At 40.8% G+C, this 23,998-nt stretch overlaps 1 protein-coding gene across 3 annotated transcripts in view; it reads left to right on the top strand.

The window, feature by feature from the left end:
- LOC137372994 (WD repeat-containing protein 47-like) overlaps nt 1-23,998 on the top strand; it is a 64,279-nt gene that overhangs the window by 20,487 nt on the left and 19,794 nt on the right. For all 3 annotated transcript variants that reach the window (XM_068037600.1, XM_068037599.1, XM_068037601.1), the window contains 5 exons: nt 6,196-6,313; nt 15,448-15,626; nt 15,869-16,132; nt 16,660-16,753; nt 21,597-21,754. In XM_068037600.1, coding sequence (XP_067893701.1) covers nt 6,196-6,313; nt 15,448-15,626; nt 15,869-16,132; nt 16,660-16,753; nt 21,597-21,754 — 813 coding nt within the window. The remainder of the gene's footprint in view (nt 1-6,195; nt 6,314-15,447; nt 15,627-15,868; nt 16,133-16,659; nt 16,754-21,596; nt 21,755-23,998) is intronic.

Here is a 23,998-nt window from a genome sequence, read left to right as displayed (position 1 = left end):
ATACCTGTCACTGTTTAGGTAAAAGGCTTTGGATTAATTGGCATGTCTTGTGATGTGTTAATCATTAGTGATAAATATGCTATTAAAGTTTAGAACAGACCACTAAAAATTGTACACCGATTTATATATTTCAATATTTATTTATAATTTCCCAACTTACTTTTCATTTGGTGGAAAAAATGTGGGAGGTAAACATGTGAATGATGGAATAAAGTAAAAACTCCTTTCCGAGGCAAGCTGCCCAGAGCTGGTGAGAATGAAGAATTGCCCGTGAGAAATATCTGAGTTTGATTCCTGGATAAGAGAGTAATTTAATCGTGGTTGCCTTTGCTGCAAGTCACAAGATAAATGTATTTGAAGGTGGTCTTTCAACCCATCTCAGACCCTAAAGTGTTAATTCTTCTCCCACAAAGCCCCCCATTATGGTATCAATGCAGCTATTTTGTCTCCTCTTTCTTACTCCAAAGGTCATTCTTTCTGTGAGAATCTTTGCAAACTTGCTAATATTAGTCTAAATTTGCCATTTACTAGTTCAACCTAGTCCGCTTGCCCTATATTTGTAATCTAGTTTGAAGTAGTCTTTGTTAGCCAACATTGTTAACCGTTCTCTCTCTCCAAGTGTTGTCCCTCTGTCCTTTAAATCTGCCGCCATTGCCCCTCTCCTCAAAAAACCATCCCTTGACCCCACCGTTCTTGCAAACTAGCACCGCCCCATCTCCAACATCCCTATCCTCTCCAAAGTCCTTGAACACGCTGTCACCTCCCAAATCCATTCCTATCTTTCCTGGAACTCCATGTTTGAATCCATCCATCCAGTCAGGTTTTTGCTCCTTCCATAGTACAGAAACAGCTCTTGTCAAAATGACATCCAGTGTGACTAATAAAGGTGAGCTTTCCCTCCTTGTCCTTCTTGACCTGTCAGCAACCCTTTGACAGTTGACCACACCATCTTCCTCCAATGCCTATCCATTGTCATCCAGCTGAATGGGACTGCTGTCACCTGGTTCCATTCTTTTCTATGTAATCGTAGCCAGATAAATCACTTGCAATGGCTTCTCTTCCTGCTCTCGCACTATTATATCTGGTGTACCACAAGGATTTATCCTTGGTCCCCTCAGATTTCCTATGTACCTGCTGCCCCTTGGCAACATTATCCGAAAGCACAGCATTAAATTTCACATTTACGCCGATGACGCTCAGCTGTTCACCACCACCACCCCTCTCGATTGCTCCACTGTTGCTAAATTATCAGACTGCCTATCCGACATCCAATACTGGACTAGCAGAAATTTCCTGAAATTAAATATTGGGAAGATTGAAGCCATTGTTTTTGGTCCCTGCTCAACTCCATTCCTTGGCTACCAACTCCATCCCTCTCCTTGGCAACAGTCTGAGATTAAATCAGTCTGTTCGCAACCTTGGTGTCACATTGGACCCCAAGATGAGCTTCCGATCTCAGTCGTACCATCACTAAGACGGTCTCCGTAACGTCGCCCGACTTCACACCTGCTTCATTTCATCTACTGCTGAAACCCTCATTTATGCCTTCGTTACCTCTCGATTATTCCAATGCACTTCTGTCTGGTCTCCAATGTTCTGCCGTCCATAAATTTGAGGTCATCCGAAACTCTGCTGCCTGTGTCTTAATTCACACCAAGTCCTGTTCACCTCTCTCTCCAGTGGGCTCGCTGATCTACATTGGCTCTGTCCAGCAACATATTAATTTTAAAATTCTCATCCTTGTTTTCAAATCCATCCATGGCCTCACCCCTCCCTATCTCTGTAATCTCCTCTAGCTCCACAACCCTCCAAGATATCTGCATTCCTCTAATTCTGGCCTCTTGAGCATCCCTGATATTGATCACTCTGCCATTGGTGGCCACGCCTTCAGCTGCCTAGGCCCTAAGCTCTGGAATACCGTCCCTATACTTCTCCGCCTGCCTACCTCACTTTCTTCCTTGAAGACATTCCTTAAAACCTACCACTGGTCAAGCTTTTGGTCATCTGAGCTAATATCTCCTTATGTGGCTCAGTTTCATATTTTGTTTTATAATGCCTTGGGACATGTTATTACATTATAGATGAGATATCTATATATTTATATATAATGTTGTTGAATGGGAGTTAAAATAAACATCTCGGTTTTACTGTAAGAGAAGTGAAAACATTGTTAGTGATTCTGGGTCTGAAAATAATTAATCTTATCCAGAGAGGCATTTTTTTTAAAATCAAGGCTATCATTTGGAGCTACAAAGAAGCTTCAGATTTGTTTGTGTGTTTTGGTTGGGGAGCTTCTTCAGTGTTTTCAAGTGAAAGGAAGAAGGTGACTGAAGCGAGCAACTTAAATAGTTGAGCATATTTCTGAACCAGAGGAAATCTTGTAAAATAAAAAAGCAAAATCCTATGTTGGTGAAAAAGCTTACATAATGAATTGATGTGTGTTCAGCAATAAAAAAAATCATCACTTTTGTTTCATTCCCAGAACTATGTCTATTTATTTACTCTTTTTGGGGAACAAAATAAACTTTTTGCCTTCAAAGCAAGGTCAGTTGGGAGTAGTTGTGAGACACTGGCAAGAAATGCACATAATCTAAATTCAAAGGATGAAGAGTCCAGCTACCTATGATGGAGTTATAATGTTGCTTTTGCTTTGATATGAAATGGTTTTGGGTATGTACAAATCTGAAAGTATCAATATAACTCGGGATCTTAATGCAAACATTAAAGCTGAGAGTCTAGTCCACCTTTGGGAGGCTGTCTTGTGTGGGTTTCAGATTGCATACTAATTGGAACCCAGAAGTGCACAATATAACTTTTCCTCTCTTGCATTTCAAGTTTGAATACATATCTTTTAAAACTGATTTGTTCTTGGAGGCTTCTGTATGTGTTATGCATCATGCTTGGTTGTCGAAGAAAATATTATCTCGAATGCTAAAAGGAACGTGGGAACTTGAACATTTAGCCCTTGGAGCCTGTTCCGCCATTCAGTGAGATCGTGGTTGATCTGTGATCTAACTCCATATTTGCCTCGTATACCTTTAATATCTTTGGTTGACAAATCTATCAATCTCAATTTTAAAATTAACAATTGACCTATCATCAATTGCCATTTACGGAAGAGAGTTTCAAACTTCTACCAACCTTTGCATATAGAAATGTCTGCTAATTTCACTCCTGAAAGACATGGTTCTAATTTTTAGACTATGCCACCTAGTCTTCAACTCCCAGCAGCAGAAATAGTTTCTCTCTGTCGGCCCTATTTGTTCCCCTTAATATCTTGAAAACTTTGAGCGCATCACCCCATCACTCCATACTACTTTGTGTAATTTCTCCTTGTAATTTAACCCTTGGAGTCCAGGTATCATTCTGGTCAATCTATGCTGCACTCCCTTCCAGGCCAATACATCCTTCCTCAGGTAACGTGCCCAGAACTGCTCACAGTGCTCTAGGTGTGTTCTAACCAGGGCTTTGTATGGCTGAAACATGACTTCTACCCCCTTCTGTTCTCGTTCTCCTAGATGTAAAGACCAGTATTCAATTAGCCTTTTGATTATTTTTTGGATCTGTTCATGACATCTTAGTAATGATCTATGTACCTGGACTCCCAAGTCTCTTTGGACCGTGACTGTTTCTGGCTTTTCACATTTCAGAAAGTATCTAGTCCTGTCCTTTTTAGGTCCAAAATGGATGATCTCACATCTGCCTTCATTGAAATCCATATTCCACAGTTGCCCATTCACTTAACCTATTAATACCTTTTTGTAATTCTATGCTTCCATCTATGCTGCTTAGAATGCTGCCTATCTTTGTGTCATCGGCAAATTTGAAAGTGTGGTTTTCTATACCATTATCTAATTCATTAATAAATATGGTGAATAGTTGAGCCCAGACACAGAACACCACGTGTCACATTCTGCCAATTAGAGTGCCTGCCCATTATCCCTACTGTCTTCTGTCACTCAGCATATTTCCTAACCTTGTCAGTAATTTCCTTCAATTCCATCAGTTTTGACTTTAGCTAACTGTCTTATGAGGGACTTTTATCAAATGCCTTCTGGAAGCCCCTATAATTAACATCCAAACACATTCCCCTGGTTCACAACATCAGTCACCTCTTCAAAGAAAATTCAACCTGATTCCTCAGGCATGACCTACCCTTTACAAATCCATGCTGGCTCTCTGATCAGCTGAAAAATGTCAAGATGTTCAGTCACCCTATCCTTAATTATAGATTCTAGTAATTTACTGACAACAGCTGGTGGGATAACTGGTCTATAATTCCCAGGTTTCCCTCTCTCGCCACCCATAAATAGCAGAGTGACTTGCAGTTTTCCAATCTAAAGATACGGTTTCTGAATCGAGAGAACTTTGGAAGATTATACTGAGGGTATCTGCAATGTTCTCACCTACTTTAAAACTTTGGAATGGAAACCATCTGGTCCTGTGGGTTTGTCACTAGTGCATTGATGTTCTTCGTTGCTGCTATTTAACTTCGGTTAATTTTAGAAAGTCCCTGTCCCTGATTCAATGTTAGTTTCTTTGGGATATCTGTCATGTTGACGTTTTTTTCTGTGTAAATACTGACACAATGTAATTATTCAACATGTCTGCCATTTCCTTATTTTCATTGACAATATAACCATTACCAGTTTAAGAGACCCACATTGCTCCTGACCGCGCTCTTTTTTTCCTAACGTCATTGGAAAAACTTTTGATTTTGATATCCATTGCATGTTTCTTTTTTATAATCCATTTTTGTAGCTCTTACTATCTGTTTTGCTGTTCTTTGTGCCGGTCCCATTGACCAGGATCTGTATTTTGTTTTTGCATTTATGTAAGCTTTTTCTTTTAGTTTTATGTTATCTCTACCTCTTTAGTTGTCCATGGCAGTCATTTGGCAAGTAAAGCTCTTGCCCCTTACTGGTATAAACTGGTTCTGTGTCGCATCAGATTCTTTTTTGAACACCTTCCACTGATCATCTATCATTTTACCATTAACAGATTTGCCTAGTTTACTATGGACAGTCTTTGTCTTATCGTATTAAAGTCAGCCTTACCCAAGTCTAAAATCTCAGCAGTTTTGTGTTTCTCCCTTTGAAGTCGATGATGTTATAAATGCTGTTTGGATAAATGTTCATGCATTATTAGGCTGTTAACTAAGTCTAGCTCATTACTTATCATCAAATCTAATGTAGCATTCCTCCTTGTTGGCTGTAAGAGATACTGCTGCAGAAAAGTATCCTGGGCACACTCGAAGTTCATTATCTTTCTGACATGTGCTAGTCTGCTTATCCCAATCTTTATGAAAGTTAAAATCCCCCTCTCTGAAGTAAAAATAAAATGCTGGAGCCAGTACATGCTTTTCAAAGCACTTGCACCCACCCATGATATGACTTCTATCAGCTGGAATGTTCGGCATGGGCAATTGGCTCTTCAGTAAACTGTGCCAGTTTCACATTACATGTAACAACTGAATGACCAGGTCACATCCATTTTTCCTCTCTGACATTTACAGGTTGAAATTTTAATGAACTCTAAGGATCTAAGTTCATTGTCGTCTTTTGACTCTTGTGAGGACAAAGGTCTTTTGGACACAGCAGGACACACAGGGTTTCCCTGTGGCTGACCTTCATGAATCTGGCAAATTTGCTTTAGGTTTCCCGGCAACTAGAGAGGCGGCAGCATACTGATAATGTCACTGAACTAGTAATCCAGAGCCCAGGCTAATGCTGTGGGGACATGGGTTCGAATTCCACCGCAGCAGATGGTGAAATTTAAATTCAATTAATAAGTCTGGAATTATAAGTGAGCCTAATGGCAACCATGAAATAATTCTCAATTGTTGTAAAAACCCATCTGGTTCACTGATGTCCTTTAGGGAAGGAAATCTGCCATCCTTACCTGGTCTGGCCTACATGTGACTCCAGACCCACAGCAATGTGGTTGACTCTTAACTGTCCTCTGCACAGTTCAAGGGCATTTAGGGATGGGCAGTAAATTCTGGCCTAGCCAGCGATGCCCACATCCCACAAAAACAAATAATTAAAAAAACACATCAGAGGGAAATAATTTCTTTCTCCTTATATGATTTTTTTTTTCCATGCTCTTTTAAAGCAATTAATACATTTGATTAACCATTTCACTCATTCAGCTGCTTCTTCCTTTTCTCTCCACTCTTTCACCATGCCTTAATAGGACTGATTCCCCAACACCCAGAATTCAGCATTCTTCTGGTAGTGGTAATGGTGAAACTTCGATTCAGGATGAAGCATCGTTATGCAATTCCATAGAAGCGAAAGTGGAAAGGAATGAGGTAAATGTTAAATTTATTCTATTAAAGCTCCCTATTTCTTCAGGTTTTTTTATTTTTAATCTGGGTCCTGTAGTTGATATTCATAGGCAGACCCTGAATTTTTTTTGTCTATGTATATTACATCAGCTTGCATTTATGTCACCCTTATAATCCTGAGATTCTGCACAATTAGATGTAAACAAAATGAACAGCAAGCCAGGAAGAGGACAGTTTAGGAGGGTGACAGAAAGTTTTGATTCAGAGATGTATTTTGAGGATCAGGGAAGGAGTTCGAGAGTTGGACAAGGTTGCTGAAAGCTCTGCCACCAATGCTGGAATGAAGGGAGGCAGGATGAACAGAAGGTAGGAGTTAAAAGAATTAGGCATTCAGGAGGGCTGGAGGAGATTGCAAATAAAGGGTAGAACAGGGCCAAGGAGGGATTTATAGAGGAGATCAGACATTTTTAATTTAATGAGTTCTATCATTAAAATTTACAAATATAAACAAAGTGCTGGAAACACTCAGCAGGTGTAGGCTGTTTTGTTTTAAAACATTAATTTGTTTTGATCCGCGAATTACAAGAGGAAAATTTGACTCACTCAAAAGGTTATTATATTTAATGGGGTTTTGATTTATTTGTACCCATGATTACAGATTTAAAACGGGCTCAAATTTAAAATGATAGACAACGATTACAGATTTAACAGGTTAGGAAAGAGAAAAGAAAATAATAAAAAAACTGCTTTATTACTGTATGCCCAGCAAATAAATGTTTCAACAGTATTTGGCATCAGAATGCCCAAATATGTTTCCAGTAAGCTTAGTCATACAATCACCCAAAGTGGCCAGCCCTTGTTTTTTTAAAAATTTGTTTTATGGGATTGGGTGCCGCTGGCAAGGCGAACATTTGCTGCCCATCCCTAATTGCCCTTGAGAAGGTGGTGGTGAGCTGCCTTCTTGAAGAGCTGCAGTCAATTTTGTGTGGGTAAACCCACATCGCTCTAAGGGAAGGAGTTCCAGGATTTTATCCAGTGACAGTGAAAGTACGCCGATATATTTCCAAGTTAGGATGTTGTGTGGCTTGGAGGGGAGCTTGCAGGTGGTGGTGTTCCCATGCGTCTGCTGCTCTTGTCCTTCTAGGTGAAAGAGGTTGTGGGTTTGGAAGGTGCTTTCGAAGGAGATGTGAATTGCAGCAGTGCATCTTGTATATGGTACACACTGCTGCCACTGTGCATCGGTGATGGAGGGGGTGAATGTTTGTGGATGGGGTGCCGATCAAACGGGCTGCCTTGTCCTGGATGGAGTCGAGCTTCCTGAGTGCTGTTGGAGCCGCACTCATCCAGGCATGTGGCGAGTATTCCATCACGCTCCTGACTTGTGCCACGCAGATGGTGAACAGGCTTTGGGGAGTCAGGAGGTGAGTTATTTGCTGCAGAATTCCCAGCCTCTGACCTGCTCTTGTAGCCACTGTAATATGTGGGTGCTCCAGTTCAGTTTCCAGTCAATGGTAACCCCCAGGATGTTGTTATTGGGGGGATTCGGCTATGGTAATGCCAAATGCCAAGGAGGTTCTCTCTTATAGGAGATGGTCATTGCCTGGCTTATCAGCCCAAACCTGAATGTTGTCTAGGTCTTGCTACATATGGACACAGACTGCTTCAGTATCTGAGGAGTTGTGGGTAGTCCTGAACATCATACAGTCATCAGCGAACATCCCCACCTCTGACATTATGATGGTGGGAAGGTCATTGATGAAGCAGCTGAAGATAGTTGGGCCTTGGACACTACCTTGAGGAACTCCTGCAACAATATCCTGGGGCTGAGATTATTGACCTCCAACAACCATAACCATTTTGCTTTGTGCTAGATATGACTCCAACCAGTGGAGATATTTTCCCCTGATTCCCATTGATTTCAGTGCTAGGGCTCCGTGATGCCACACTCCGTCAAATGCTGCCTTGATATCAAGGGCAACCACTCTCACCTCCCCTCTTGATTTCAGCTCTTTTGTCCATGTTTGGACCAAGGTTGTAATGAGGTCAGGAGCAGAGTGGCCTGGTGGAACCTAAACTGAGCATCAATCAGTAGGTTGTTGCTGTTTAAATGGCGCTTAATATCACTGTTGATGACACCTTCGAGTACAGGAGCAGGGATGTCTTGCTGCAATTATACAGGGCCTTGGTGAGGCAACACCTAGAATATTGCGTGCAGTTTTGGTCTCCTTATCTGAGGAAGGATGTTCTTGCTATAGAGGGAGTGCAGCGAAGGCTTACCAGACTGAATCCTGGGATGGTAGGACTGACGTATGAGGAGAGATTGAGTCGGTTAGGATTATATTCGCTGGAGTTCAGAAGAGTGAGGGGGGATCTCAGAAATGTATAAAATTCTAACAGCACTTGACAGGGTAGGTGCAGGAAGGATGTTCCCGATGGTGGGGGAGTCCAGAACCAGGGGTCATAGTCTAAGGATGAGGGGTAAACCTTTCAGGACTGAGATGAGGAGAAATTTCTTCATGCAGAGAGTGGTGAGCCTGTGGAATTCGCTACCACAGAAAGCAGTTGAGGCCAAAACATTGAATGTTTTCAAAAAGGAGTTAGATATTGCTCTTGGGTCGAAAGGGATCAAAGGGTATGGGGCAAAAGTGGGAACAGGTTACTGAGTTGGATGATCAGCCATGATCATAATGGCGGAGCAGGCTCGAAGGGCCGAATGGCCTACTCCTCCTATTTTCTATGTTTCTTCCATCACTTTGCTGATGATGGAGAGTAGACTGATGGGGAAGTAATTGGTTGGATTGGATTTGTCCTGCATTTTGTGGACAGGACATACTTGAGCAATTTTCCACATTATCGGGTAGATGCCAGTGTTGTAGCTGTACTGGAACAGCTTGGCTAGGGTTGCAGTTAGTTCTGCAGCACAAACCTTCAGTACTATTGCCGGGATGTTGTCAGGAATCCTAACCTTTGCAGTATCCAGTGCCTTCAGCCGTTTCTTGATATCACATGGAATGAATCGAATTGGCTGAAGATTGGTGTCTATGATACTGGAGACCTCAGGAGGAGGCCAATATGGATCATCCACTCGGCACTTCTGGCTGAAGATGGTCGTAAATGTTTCAGCCATTTCTTTTGCACTGATGTACTGGACTCCTCCATCATTGAGGATGGGAATACTTGTGGAGCCCCCTCCTACGGTTAGTTGTTTATTGTTTAATCGTCCAACACCATTCATGACTGGATGTGGCATGACTGCAGAGCTTTGATCTTATCCATTGGTTCCAGAATCGATTATCTCAATCTATTGCATGCTGCTTCCACTGTTTGGCATGAAAGTAGTCCTGTGTTGTAGCTTCACCGGGTTGACACCTCATTTTTTAGATGCGCCTGGTGCTGCTCCTGGCATGCTCTCCTGCACTCCTCATTGAACCAGAGTTGATCCCTTGGCTTGAAGGTAATGGTAGAGTGAGGGATATGCTGGGTCATGAGGTTATAGATTGTGGTTGAATACAATTCTGCTGCTACTGATTGTTCAAAGCACCTCGTGGGTGCCCAGTTTTGAGTTGCCAGATCTACTCTGAATCTATCCCATTTAGCACGGTGTTAATGCGATACAACATGATAGACGGTATCCTCGGATACCGAAAATGGAACTTTGTTTTCAGGAGGATTGTGTGGCGGTCGCTCCTACCAATACTGTCATGGACAGATGCATCCGCAACAGATAGATTGGTGAGGTTTTTCCCTCTTATTGGCATCAGAATGCTCAAATATGTTACCAGTAAGATTAGCCATAGTCACAGTGGCCAGTTCTTGTTGATTAAAGATTCTTCTTCAGATGCAGATCTGGATCCTGCCTGTTGACTGCAGTAAAGGTCTCCGATAGGTTCAATCTTTATACCCCTTTTTCAAGGCATAGACCTGGGTTACTATATTGACAGGGCTATATCGTCCTATGAAGCTTCACTTAAAAACATAATACCCGCTAATATTCTGAGCTCTTTGTTTAAACCATAGGGTTTGAACCCACCCAGAAGTTGTCCACCTTTCTTCGTTTTCTTTCAGCAGTTTTCCTTACGTGAAGCCTCTTTTGGTCAACCTTGCAGATAAAGATGTTTGTATTTGTTAGCAGAACATTAGGCTCTCACCTTATCTAATTTGTACAGTCTCCAAGGTCTATCTAAATACCAATATCTGTTCTTCGTCCACACTATCTCTGTTTATTTCCGATTGCATTTGTTTAGTTTTACTGCCTTACAGCTTGACATGTTTAATTTTAAAATACTGAAAAACAAGCATTTCTTCCATCATCACTGTTTCCAGTTTCCCAATGCATGCTGGTTGACTGTCAGGCTAAAAATAGTCAGTTTTCTCTTTTTCGTGACAGATGTCAACCTGCATTTGTGGAGAGGGAATAATAGGGTTAATGACACCCCCTCTCTCCACAGATGCTGCCTGACCTGCTGAGTGTTTCAAGCATTTTGTTTTCATTTCAGAATCCCATTATCTGCAGTATTTTGCTTTTTGTTAAAATCCCCAAGCTGTCCTTGCTAATATCTTAAGGAGCAACAATACTCCCAGGGAATGAACTTGCTTTGCCATTAACATACAAAAGTGCCCCGAAGATCACTAATTTTGCAAGCATGTGTGATACTAAGTTCTGTTCTTTACTTTTCAGTAGCTTGTGTTACAGACAGAATTGAGTATTATTCATACGTTCAACCTGAAAGTCTAATGCTGCGTCACTTATTCACCTCTCTCTGTTGAAAGAAAGCTGTTAAAAGGATAGTGCACCTTTACAAATTACAAGCAAAGGAATAGTTTGTAAGTCACGTGATTTGGCTCGTCATGGGGAAAAGGCATGCATTGCGGGACTGGTGAAGAAGGCGTTTTCACTCCTGAAATATAACTAGGTGGATTTGATAGGAGTCGTATATTGAAGTCGGTGCATGATTCTCTCGAACAGGTGGATTATCAGCAGGTCATAAAGTTAGTTACTTGTAGACTTATTACGAAGAGGTTGGTTTTCTGTACTGGTGGAGGAACAGGCTCGGAGACCTTAAGATGTGACAGCCTCTGGTTCTTTTACGGCACAATGGTCCTGCCTTGTCTGCTTGCTGCTTTTTCCTGCATTTTGTATTTTAAAAGATTTTTAAGAGACCAACATGGCTGCCCCACCATTTGACTTCTCAGTTTCTTTTCCAAATATGGTGGGGGTCTGGATTTATTAGCCCCATCCTGGTTTATTGTTGTAGACAATCATCCTGAGGAGGGTTAAAACAATCGCCTTCTTTGTTTCAGGAGAAACCCATTCAATTCAGGAATGTCTCCTGATGGTTTCAGCATGGGCGCTGATGACACCTCTTGGTTTGGAAGGTATTCTTTTGTCCTTTCAGATAATGAGTCCATTTTTGAATAGAGGACAGGTCAGCTGACCTTCAGTGACCATCTTTGAAGCCCATGTCCACTTTTATATCCATTGTGGTTCATTTAAAACAAAAGGAAAATTCAGTTCCAGAAGATGCTATGCTGAATATAGTCCATGTTTAAAGATATGGCGTAAAATTGGTTACAAACTACAGGCAAGGTCTCAAAATGTTATAATACACGTTACGCTGGCAGTCAGTGCCAGCTGTGCTTGCAATCGTTTGTACACATTTGAGTTTGCGTATTATTGTAGCCATATAATCTTCTTATTTGCCTAATGTTATGCAAATTTGTATTCCCATATAACAAGAGATCAAAAAATGCTACATGTATGTCAACCCTATGAAATTTTCACTCCATGTGCAAGTTTCAACGACCACAAATTAATCTGACCTGATTGTTCAAATTTGTACCATCTTACTGAGCTTACTATGAGGGGTAGCTAATAAGGAGAGCTGTTGCAATACAGTATTTTAGTGCCTGTTATTTTTTGTGAAAATAGAATTAAATTAAAGCATGCTGATGGAATTTGGGTTGCAAGTACAGAATTATCACTGCTCTGGCAGAATTTTAAAGTCATAGACTAAATTGCCAAAAATAAATTTGCTCAGGTAGCCATCATCAAAATCTACAAAGAACAATGGCAGTCTGCAATGAAAGGGATCAGAAGCGATTTCAGATGTGATAGGAAATGGTTGCACACTTATAAACTTAATGATGCTGGTGCAGAGCTACTTGAATGGTTCAAGGCAGCATCTGATTTAAAAAATAAAACCCTGGAATTTCAGAACCAATTTTAATAGAAAAAACTGCCAATGTTGCAGAAGAAATTGTGTTCATTGATTTCTCAAGTCCATTTGGGGTGTATCAAAAGATGAAAAAAAATCATATAGCCAGAGAGCTGATGAAGTGACCCCTGAAAAGACAAACAAATGGCTTTCATCACCTCTACCCTACCACTTCAAAAGAGCTGGCCTTGTGATGTCTTCAACCTCTAAGAAGCAAGACCTTTCTGGAAGCTTCTGCTAGAGAAGTCTTTCACTATTTGCGACAGGGCGAGTGTTGGTGGGAAGCATTGCAAGGAGCCGTAACTCTTCTGGGTAACAATTTGGACAGATCTGAGACGTTTTATCTTGATTCATTGAGAAAAGCAAGCAGCTAAGGTGTTTTGGGGCCTAAAGCCATCACACTCAGTTGGCAATCATGGCTGACTTGTGTGACTTTTCTTTTGAGGATTATGGCTGGAATTTTACGAGCGGAGTTGGGGGGGTCTGCCTACCAGCCCCAGGCCAGTTAAGGCTTTTAAGGCCAATTAATTGCTACCACGAGGATATAACCAGCAGTGGACAGGCACTTTGCCAGCTGCAGAGGCTGTCCAGTTAAGCCTGGTGGCCTCTAGGGGGGCATGGCCTCCTGATTGGGCATCCTGTGCCCCACTGAGGCCCCCCCACATGGCACAAGCTGCCCCCGCTGGAGCACTTCGCCCCACACACTAAAATTAATTCCAGGGCTTCCGCCATTGCTGCTCATCTCTCTGGGTTCAGTCCCAGCCGTGGCTACCACTCCCAGTGGAACTGCTGGGACTGAAGGGCTGCTGATTGGCCAGCAGCTCTTGGAAGCAGGCTTTTCTGCTTCAGAGGGGCAGAAGTCCCACCTGAAGCCAATTAGGGGCCTGGGCCACGTAAAATCACAGCGGGGCTTCCAGCCCCAGCGGAGGAGGTCTTGCCCCTGATATTCTGCCGGTGGGTGGGACCTCTGCGCCGACATAAAATTCCAGCCTATATTTGATTTCTGGACAGAAAATTTCAGGCTCAGGTTAGAAGTGCATTCATGATTCAGTCTTCACATCTTGCAATTTCTTGCTGAATGAATGTGGTACTTGACCATCTTCCAAAGGATACAACTAATTCAGGCAACGGGCAATGGAGTTTTCAAGGGTAACTATTGGAGATTTCTGGTTAGAAAAGGACTGAACTCTTGACTATGAAATAGCTGCTTGAAGTTATAATCTTGTGAGTCAGAGTAACAGTGGGAACTACTTTCGTTGTATGGGTATGGTCAGTAAAGTAGAAATGGAGCTCAATGAAATTGCAACCAACCCTGAGCTGCCAAGTATTTGATAGAAACTTCATCAAACAAGACTGATCTTTGCTTATGTTCCTCAGTCTGACAACATTGCCATTGATGACTGATCACTTGAATCTCCACTTAAGCTTTGAGCTGATGATGAAATTCGTGAGCATAGTACAAATTTTGACAATTATGACAGCTTCCTATCCTCTGATTCTAACTCTGTCTTAAGCTGCTCATTATTGCTGATTTACTGAATCGTTTGACTCAAAGATGTTAGTCTGTCAAAAATTGGAAAAGCAATTGCATGTACTTAAATTTTGAAGATAAATTCGTTCAAAATAGCTGATTTTGTTTTTATAAAACCTTAATACAGTAAAATTAAAATATTAATGTTTTATCTTGAAGTTGTAAATATTTTCAAAATTGAAGTGTTTGCAAGTGTTTATAAGGAAAATTCCCCTATTATAGTACTTTTAATAGAATTTTGGTCGATTTGACATAGTTATCTGGTTAGGCAGTTTTGATTGTACTTCTTAATTGTACTGAATTGTGTATTGTGGAAAACTCCAGCTTGAGCTCTGGGAAATGCTATTGATTCTTTCGTATCTGCTGCATTCTGGATAATGACTGATGGTAGTAGCTTTTTTAAGGAGTTAATAAACATGGTAGCTTCTTTCTTTTGTGTTTGTGACTATTCTTGAAACACAACTATAGGCTGCAACTATCCACAGGTTTCTGGCTTCTAAAGATAAAAGGTCTACGTAAAAGAACAGGATATTTTTGTTTTCATTTTCTCAACTTATCCTGAAATTGAAATCTCATATTGGATCACATTATATGAGCAACGTGAAATCTCCGGTACCTCACCTGTAGATACTTATGTGAGTGAATCCAGGTGATTAATATTAGCAAGATGTTTGGGATCATGATATTGAGCCTATTCCTATTGTGGACCAACATCCATACACCTATTTCTGTCAGAAATGGGAGCCTTGACTATAGGAATGCCAGTTGTTATGCCCTATCAATACCCCAGATAAGGTTAACTCAAATAAAAACAAGAAATGCTGGAACCACTCAGCAGGTCTGGCAGCATCTGTGAAAAGAGAAGCAGAGTTAACGTTTCGGGTCAATGACCCTTCATCGGAACTGACCAGAAACATTAACTCTGCTTCTCTTTTCACAGATGCTGCCAGACCTGCTGAGTGGTTCCAGCATTTTCTTGTTTTTATTTCAGATTTCCAGCATCCGCAGTATTTTGCTTTTATTATATAAGGTTAACTCAACCCGGATCAGTATCGGAACCTTGCAGGGTTGTGTGGCTCAGTTGCCATAACAGGCAGTGCGTTTATCCACTAGAGTCCATCCTTATTAGAAAAGTGGTTTAATGAGCCAAAGTACTTTTTCAGGGTCCATATTTTTTGATTTTGCATTATTATTGGACTTTTACTCAATGAAATTTGATGGTGACATTCCCTTGTTATAAAATACAAGGCTATAAACTGGGTTTTTTTGACACAACAGCAGTATGCAGTTCAAAATACTAGGCATGAAATTCTGCTTGATTAGACTGAAATGTAAAACACAGTTTGAATTATAATTTAAATAGTTTTATAAATGCAAATAATTTAATAATGTAATTTTCTTGAATCTCTTAGCTGAAGGAATCTACAGATCCATTTCAGGAGTACTATCGACAGCGAATGCGCTACCAACAGCACCTAGAGCAAAAGGAGCAACAAAGGCAAATGTACCAGCAGATGTTACTAGAAGGAGGGGTCAATGAAGAAGATGGAGCAAGCCAGCAGCAGAACCTCACAGAGCAGTTCCTTAGCAAGTCAGTTTCAGCTCTGATACAAATGCTACCACATCGCACATTATTTTTCTTCCCCTCCCAAAAACAGTTTGTTCTTCACACAGTATTGTATCTTGTAACAAGTGTTTCTATGAATATTTTATGAAAATACAATTTAACAGTGGGCATATCTATCTGAAATACAATACTATGGTAGTCATTTATTTTATAAAGCTGTGTATTTGGTAAAGCTGATGGTACAATTTGGTTTTCTTGTTTTTCAGATCAATGCAAAAGCTAGAAGAATTAAATCTAGGAATCGATAACCTTGGCACTGAGGCACAGTCTCCTAACCAACAGTGCAATGGAAGCCAACCAAATGTACAAAATGGCTCTTCAGCCACTAATTTTTTAACACCCCTTGAGGTTAATCAGCCGTGTTCAGGATTGTCCGAGGGCTCAAGCCAGTGCACAAGTACTCCAACTAAACCCAGCGCAGGAAATGCATTCCCCTATCCTGAGGGATCCTCATTTTTTACCATGCAAAAGTAAGATGTTTGTATTTCAGCAACTGTGAAATATGCTTAATAGTTTTTGCTGTACATCTCTATATATTTATGGTATATAAATAATTGAAATGCGATGAAGCATTTCTTTTTGCAATATTCTCTCTGGAACAAATATTTCCTCCCATTTAATCTGTTATACACTGAGCCAGCCCTTCTGAGGTGGTATGAACTGAGCCGTTTTAGCCCTTCACAATTAGCACATTAATTTTTTTTTCATTCACTGCTGAGATGTTGTCAAACGTAGTAAAATAGTAACATGACCAGCTCAAAATATGTTGCCGTTGGTCTGAAAGCAGAGTAATTACTAGTAGAGTTCTAAACTGCATTCCAAACCATCTGACTTGATATGTTGTCCCAGCAGATTTACTGCTGTAAGTACTTGACAATTATCCTTACAATTAATTGCTTCTTGAACTTGTTTTTGTTTTAAAACCGTACACTATCCTGAACTTTGTTAAAAATGAGCTCTAGTGTAATTAACTATAGCTTATTTTATTTTTATGTAGTGCAGATTCTTCATCTTCATCAAAAGATCCTGCAGTAAGCCCACCAATAGTGGAAAATTCTTCAGCCAGTGGAAATGGTACAAAGGATGAAGAGGTACACTTGTAAAGCTTTATTAATGTCAGAATTTATTGGTGCATGCTATATATACTGAGTTAACAAAGATTCTCACAGAAGAAGATTGTTAATGGAGGTATTTACTTGTTTGATATTAATTCAATGTCTCTTCCAATTTCCTGTACATTAATAGATCTCCCATAGCTGTGGAAAAAATTGTCGGCCTTCTGTCTGTCCTTACCTGTAATTTGCTGTTTCTTGCGTTGTTTCTCTTTAGTTATTGATTTGTCTCTGTCTTTTGTGTTTATTTTTCTGTATATGTCCTCTTCTGCTTTCTTTTCTTGTTTCTTTCAGTTGGGAGGTCAAGATGGCACAGCGTGGTGGGAAAGGGAGTCATGAAAGTTTTTTTTTAATAATTCAATCTCCTTTCTTGAGCTTAGAAGGAATTTATTAATAGCCATAGTTTACTTGTGGTTGCGTAATTGTTCTTTGGACTTTCAGAGGTTGTTCCTTTCTTTTTGTACTCTTAATCTGTAACCTCATGTTTACACTTGCATTGGTTACTTGAAAAATTGACTGTCATGCCTGTTGGTGGCACTCTTAATAGGCTTTCTCCTGTTAATCTTATCAATAAGTGCTCAGAGCTCCATCAGACTGTTAGGTCCAGCTTTACACCATAATCACAGCTTCTGCTCCATTGTTGCTGCTTTTGTCAGTAAATTACTATCTATTGAAATATTATTTAAAAGATTGTTTTTGCTCTTGAACCTTTGTAGCCCTCCAATCTGAATCTGAACTGGCCATAATGCTCTTGACAGACCACAAACTCAATCTGCTGCTCCTTGTGCTTTCACTACAGCTTCTCCCACCTGGTTTCCTGCCTTGGCTACTGCCTGTGGGCATGCCAGGAACACACTGCAATCAACCAACACATATACACGCACACAAATGACAGTGAATAACTGAGTATCCATTAACAGTAATCAAAAATTTTAAAAATGGATATCTGATACCTGTTCAGAGTATGCACATTAAATTGGTCATATCCAGTGCAACAAGTAATCAATTTTTCAAGCAACTAATATAAGGGCTGTTTCAGTACTGTGGTGGTGGAGGGAGGGGAATCTGACAGAATCCTAGAATGGTTACAGAGCAGAAGGAGACCATTTGACCATGGAAACAAGATGTCACAGATTAGGAGTACAAAAATAAAGCATTTTTACTTCAGATTGTTCCTTGTCCTTTTCCATAGCTAACCTAAACCTTATGATACTATGATCACTGTTCCCCTACTGACTCTTAATCTACTTGACCTACCTCATTTTCCAGAACCAGATCCAGTCTCCTTTCTTGTTGGGCCAGAAACATACTTATCAAGAAAATTCTACTGAACATACTTCAAAAACTCTTCCCCTCATTGTCATTGACACTATTAATATCCCAGTGTATGTTAGGATAATTAAAATCCCTTATCATCAGTACTCTATAGTTTTTGCACCTCTTTGTAATTTCCCTTCAAATCTACTCTATATCTCTCCCACCAGTTGGTGGCCTATAGAATATGCCTAATAGAGTAATGGTGTAAATTTGCAGGGCTATGGGGAAAGGTTGGGGAATAGGACTAGCTAAATTGCTTTTGCAGAGCCAGCACAGACATGACAGCCAAATGGCATCCTTCTGTACTGTAACCATTCTGTGCTATTGTTTCTTAACCCTAGCCAAATAAATTCTGTCTTTGACCCCTCCAGGACATCCTTTCTCTCCAACACTAATATTCTCCTTAATGCTGCCACCACCCTCCTTTTAAGATGATTGGCAAAAGAACCAACGGCGACGTGAAAAACATTTTTACGCAGCAAATAGTTAGAACCTGGAATGCACTGCCTGAGAGTGTGGTTGAGGCAGTATCAGCTGTGGCTTTCAAAAGGGAATTGGATAAGCATCTGAAGCGAAAAAGTTTGCAAGACTGTGGGGAAAGGGCAAAGGAGTGGAACTAGTTAAATTGTTCTTGCAGAGAGCCAGCACAGACACAATGGGCCAAATGGTCATCTTCTGCACTGTAACCATTTTAGGATTCTGTCGGATTTCTCCCCCACCCACCACAGTGCTGAAACAGCCCTCATCAAAGTCATATGATATTCTATGTACTGACTGTGGTAAAACTATCCCTCTTCACCCTTCTTGACCTGTCTGCAGCCTTTGACACAGTTGATCACATCATCTCCCAATGACTTTCCTCAGTCATAGAATCATAGAAAGTTTACAGCACAGAAAGAGGCCACTTGGTCCATCATGTCTGCATGGCCAGAGGAAAAAAAATCTTACTTTCCAGCATTCAGTTAGTAACCCTGCAGGTTACTGCACTTCAGGTGCACATCCAGGCACCTTTTAAACGAGATGAGGTTTTCTGCCTCTACCACCCTTTCAGGCAGTGAGTTCCAGACCCTGATCACCCTCTGGATGAATAAATGTTTCCTCATCTCTGCTCTAATCCTTCTACCAATCACTTTAAATCTATGCCCCCGAGTCGCTGACCTCTCTGCTAAATAGGCCCTTGCCAACCACTCTATTCAGGCCCCTCACAATTTTTTACATCTCAATCAAATCTCCCCTCAGCCTCCTCTGTTCCAAGGAAAACAACACCAGCCTATCCAATCTTTCCTCATAGCTGCAAATTTCCAGTCCTGGCATCATCCTCGTTGATCTCCTCTGAACCCTCTCTAGTGCAATTACATCCTTTCTGTAATGAGATGACCAGAACTGCACACAGTACTCACGTTGTGGCCTAACTAATGTTTCATATAGTTCCAGCATAACCTCCCTACTCTTTTATATTCTGTGCCTTGGCTAATAAAGGAAAGGATTCCATATGCTTTCTTAACCACCTTTTTGACTTGTCCTGTTACCTTCAGGGATCTGTGGACATACACGCCAAGGTCCCTCACTTTCTCGACACCTGTCCATATCCTCACATTTGTTATGTATTCCTCTGCCTTGTTTGACCTCCCCAAAGGCATCACCTCACATTTCTCTGGGTTGAATTCCATTTGCCACTTATCTGCCCACCTGACCAGTCCATTGATATCATCCAGTCATCCAACTGGGTGGAACTGCCCTCACCTGGTTCCATGCTTGCGTATCCAGTCGTAACCAAGGAATCACGTGTTCTTTTCTCGCTACTGCATTGTTACCTTTGATTCCCCAAAGGATTTAGCCTTCGCCCCACCTCCCAACTGCTATTTCTAATTTACACTTTGCTATGATACAGAACTCTATCATGCTACCACTTTTCTAGAGCCCTCTGATTTTGCACACAGTTTGTCTGACATCCAGTACTGGATGAGCCGGTATTTCCTCCCAACTAAATACTGGGAAGACCAAAGCCGTTGTCTTCAGTCCCTGCTGCAAACTCCATCCCCTTCCCTGACAACTGTCCGAGATTGAACCAGATTGTTCTCAATCTTGATTTCGTATTTGATCCCAAGATGAATTTATAACTGGGTATCCACATAATCAGTAGGGCTGCCTACTTCCACCTCTAATATCGCCCGACCTTGCCACTGCCTCAGTTCATCTACTGAAACCCTCATTCAAGCCTTTTGTCACCTATAGATTTAACTCTTCTAATGCTCCACTGGCCAGCGTCCCATTTTCCATCCTTCATAAAATTGAGCTTATCCAAAACTCTATTGCTATCGTAACTCACATGAAGGTTTAGTAACCCATCACCTCGCTGACCTAAATTGGCTTCTAGTCCAGCATTGCCTTAATTTTAAAATTCTCATCCAAAAGTAAAATACTGCAGATGCTGGAAATCTGAAATTAAAAACAGAAATGCTGGAAATACTCAGCAGCTCAGGTGGTATTTGTGAAGTGAAAAGGAGTTAATGTCTCTGGTCAACGTTTTGTTAGAGCTGGAAAACGTTAACGATCTAACAGGTTTTAAGCAAGTGCAGAGACGGGGAAAAGAATAAAGGGGAAGTTCTGTGATAGGGTGGAAGGCAGGAGAGATTAAATGGCAAAAGGGATAATGGTGCAAAGCAAAAGGAAATGGTAACAAGCTAAACAAAACAAAAGATGGGCCCAGAGGAGGCATAAATGGGAAAAGCAGAATAATCGGCAATAGCTGCTGTGCAAGAAAAAAAATGAGGATAGGGGTTATGATCTGAATTTGTTGAACTCATTGCTTAGTGCGGAAGATTGTAAAGTGCATAATTGAAAGATAAGGTGGTGTTCCTTGCGCATATATAAACCTTCATTGGAACAGTGTAGGAGGCTGAGGTCAGAGTGCTGCGCTTCTGATGATTTACCAATCAGCTTAACTTGCTAATGGAATTCTTGAGGGGTCAAATCGTAACTAGAAATTGGAATTCTTCCTATTTGGTGATCCTGCAAATCCTATCTGAAATGGTCATCTTGGCTATACAAGTAGAGGGATGTTTACCAGTGGTCAGTGCTGGCAAACTCTTTTGGCTTAGCTGGTTAAACATGGGCAGTATCTCTGTGTACACTTGTCTCTTTCCAACCTACATCTAAGGTCTCTGGACTTGTCTAAGTGAGTGTCCTTATATGGGGAGAGAGTGGGCTTCATGTTATGCAAGAAAACTCTGTGTGGATTTTTTAGAAGCATGGTGGTGGGCTTTCACATTCTCAAGACATCTGGCTGACCCAAAGAAACCTTGAATTATGTAAACACAAAAGACTGAGATACATTTTGAGAACTGTGATAAGATTTCTGTATTTTATAGAGAATTTTGTGAACTAATTACAGCCTGTCCTGAGTCTTTTTGATTCCATTTAAATGAAAATATTTTTGCAGAACTGTGTTTATTTTGGAAGCTCAAAAGCATTTCATTATTTTTGTGTTTTTTAAATGTGACAGGATGATGGATCTGGAAAACAATTCATTGCCATTAATACCCTTGAAGATACTCAAGCCATAAGGGCAGTAGCATTCCATCCAAGTGGGACTCTCTATGCTGTAGGTTCAAATACCAAAACCTTACGGGTTTGTGCATACCCAGAGGTTATTGACCCAAGGTAATAAAAAAAAAACTAATTTGTGAAACTATTAAGCAGTGTAACTGTCAAAATGGCAAATATTTATGGTTCAACCTGCATTTTTGTTGAGTGTCTGATCAACTAGTGGTTAATCTGCTAGGGGAAGGTGACAAGCAATGTCTTTTTTGGAGTCTGCAGTACCCGAGAGCATTTTTGATTGACTACTCAGCTATCGTATTAATGAAACCCTAAAGATACATCTGTCACTGGAATTCCTCCCACTTGGCCCCAGGCAACCCTGTCAATCTGAATTGGTAGTATGGTTCTGGGCATTGGGAAGTTTAATGGTGCTCTGTAAAAGTAAACTGTGTGGTTTTAGCTGGAGTGGGGCTAGAACCCCACAGCCCTCTGAGTTAGATTGTGGTGGGTTTCAACCCATTCCAGGGGTGGTCACCTAATCTAGGCTTGTACTCCGCTGCAGTACAAAGGGGAGTCTATTGTTGAAGGTGCTGTCTTTCAGATGAGCCCTTAAACAGCTGTTTTTTACAGTGGATAATGATTCAATGTCCAACATTCCTTCTTCAACCAGAACAATCAAAAGCAAGTTAACTGGTTATTTAATTTGCCGATTTTGGAACCTTGCTATGTATAATTTGGCTGGTGTGTTCTATTCATAAGTATAACTTCAAAGAGTAACTCATTGAATGGGAAGCACTCCGAGGTCTCCTTTAGGACTTGATAGAGCACCACATAAATGCAAATCCCTTTCTTTCATCATAGTGGATTTTATTTTAAATATATTATCTTTATTTTGTCAGATGTTTTCTGGTCTGTAACAGAGGCGTTGAAATGCTGGTTTACTTGTTTTAAGAAAAACACACATAGGTGCCTGACTGCATTGATGGCACTCCATCTACAGTATCCTCATATTTCAAGTTCATGCCATCGGGAAGGGGGGAAATTTTGATCAAAAAAAAAAGTGGGTGCCAACCCATAACAAGAGATGTGAAGTTAATGGTCAAGTCATTTACAGCTTTGCTTATGAACTTTCTAGCAACTAGTTGATTTAGTTACTGACAAAGTTGTGTTCTAGGAGCAGGCTGTCTCCTCTTCCTTTGCAAAGAAACTGGAATTCCTGCTCTCTTTCAGTGCTCCCCCTGCACTTTTCTGGATCTTCACGTGGTTAAAATCCAAGCTTGGGTGTCACCTAATTACTTTCTGATTTCTTTTTTATCTCATTAAATTGTTCATTTGGTTTGTTAATTTAAAAGAAACAGTACTGAGCCAATCATACATCCAGTGTTCGCATCAAGAAACCTCAGATCAGATATTGCATGGCTAGATACAAGCAACACTTATTTGCTGCTGAAGAGCATTCCCTGTTACACTAGTGTGGTCTTTATTTCATTTTCCACTCCAGGCTTGCTGGTTTCAGGTATGACATTACTGATTAGTGCTAAATTAAGGGCAGTGTTTTGCTGTAGGAACTGAATTTAGACTGCAGAGAATGATTTCACATAGGATGAAAGTCTCCAGTCTCACAAATGTGAAATTCCTATCTGTTTGGACTGAATTTGAACCCATGTCCAGGGGATGAATTTATAATGTGTGACCCATGCTTAACTCAGTTCCTGTGTGTCCCATTTTGTGGAGAGGTGGTAACCTCACCCAAAACGTGTTTTTTTTGGGGGGGGTGGTGGGTAATGTTACACTACTTGTTGGTGTGGAGCTCCTTGAGAATAGTCTCCTTCTTCAGGAGGCTGCTCCAGTGATGCTAGTTGTGGGAAGCACAGTGACACAGCTGGGACAATGCTCAGAGTGGCTTGTGGCTTGCTCCAAAGACATCTGAGCCCAGGATATGATGGTTCCCGAGCAGTGTAGGTAAATGCAACTTTCTTATGACTGCCCACCTACTTCCTAGCTCAGAAGGTTGGTTAACCTCTGCAATCCAGCAATTTCAGAGACCTTTGTAACTTTTGTTTATGCCAGTATTCATCTGAAAAGTTTTAAATGAGGAACACTGTTGTTCAGGCTACAACTAGTAATACCAAAGACCAACATGGTGTATCATTATAGTGTGGAAAAGCCATTTTAGATGTATGAATTTCTCAATCTTAAATGTAAAGCTCATCAATTTCTATCAAACAACTTGCTCATTGTTGGCTGACTTCATTCCTGAACAACACAGTATCTGACCTCTAATGCACTGATATGATCAGTTATAATTGATGTATTGTAAAAGTGGAATACACAGTACAAATAATTTTCTTTCTTTGTGGGGCG

Source organism: Heterodontus francisci, chromosome 8, assembly GCF_036365525.1.
Source record: "Heterodontus francisci isolate sHetFra1 chromosome 8, sHetFra1.hap1, whole genome shotgun sequence".
In the NCBI taxonomy this organism is placed as follows: Eukaryota; Metazoa; Chordata; class Chondrichthyes; order Heterodontiformes; family Heterodontidae; genus Heterodontus; species Heterodontus francisci.
Note: the sequence above shows the minus strand (reverse complement) of the source record. Positions and strands in the feature narration are given on the sequence as shown.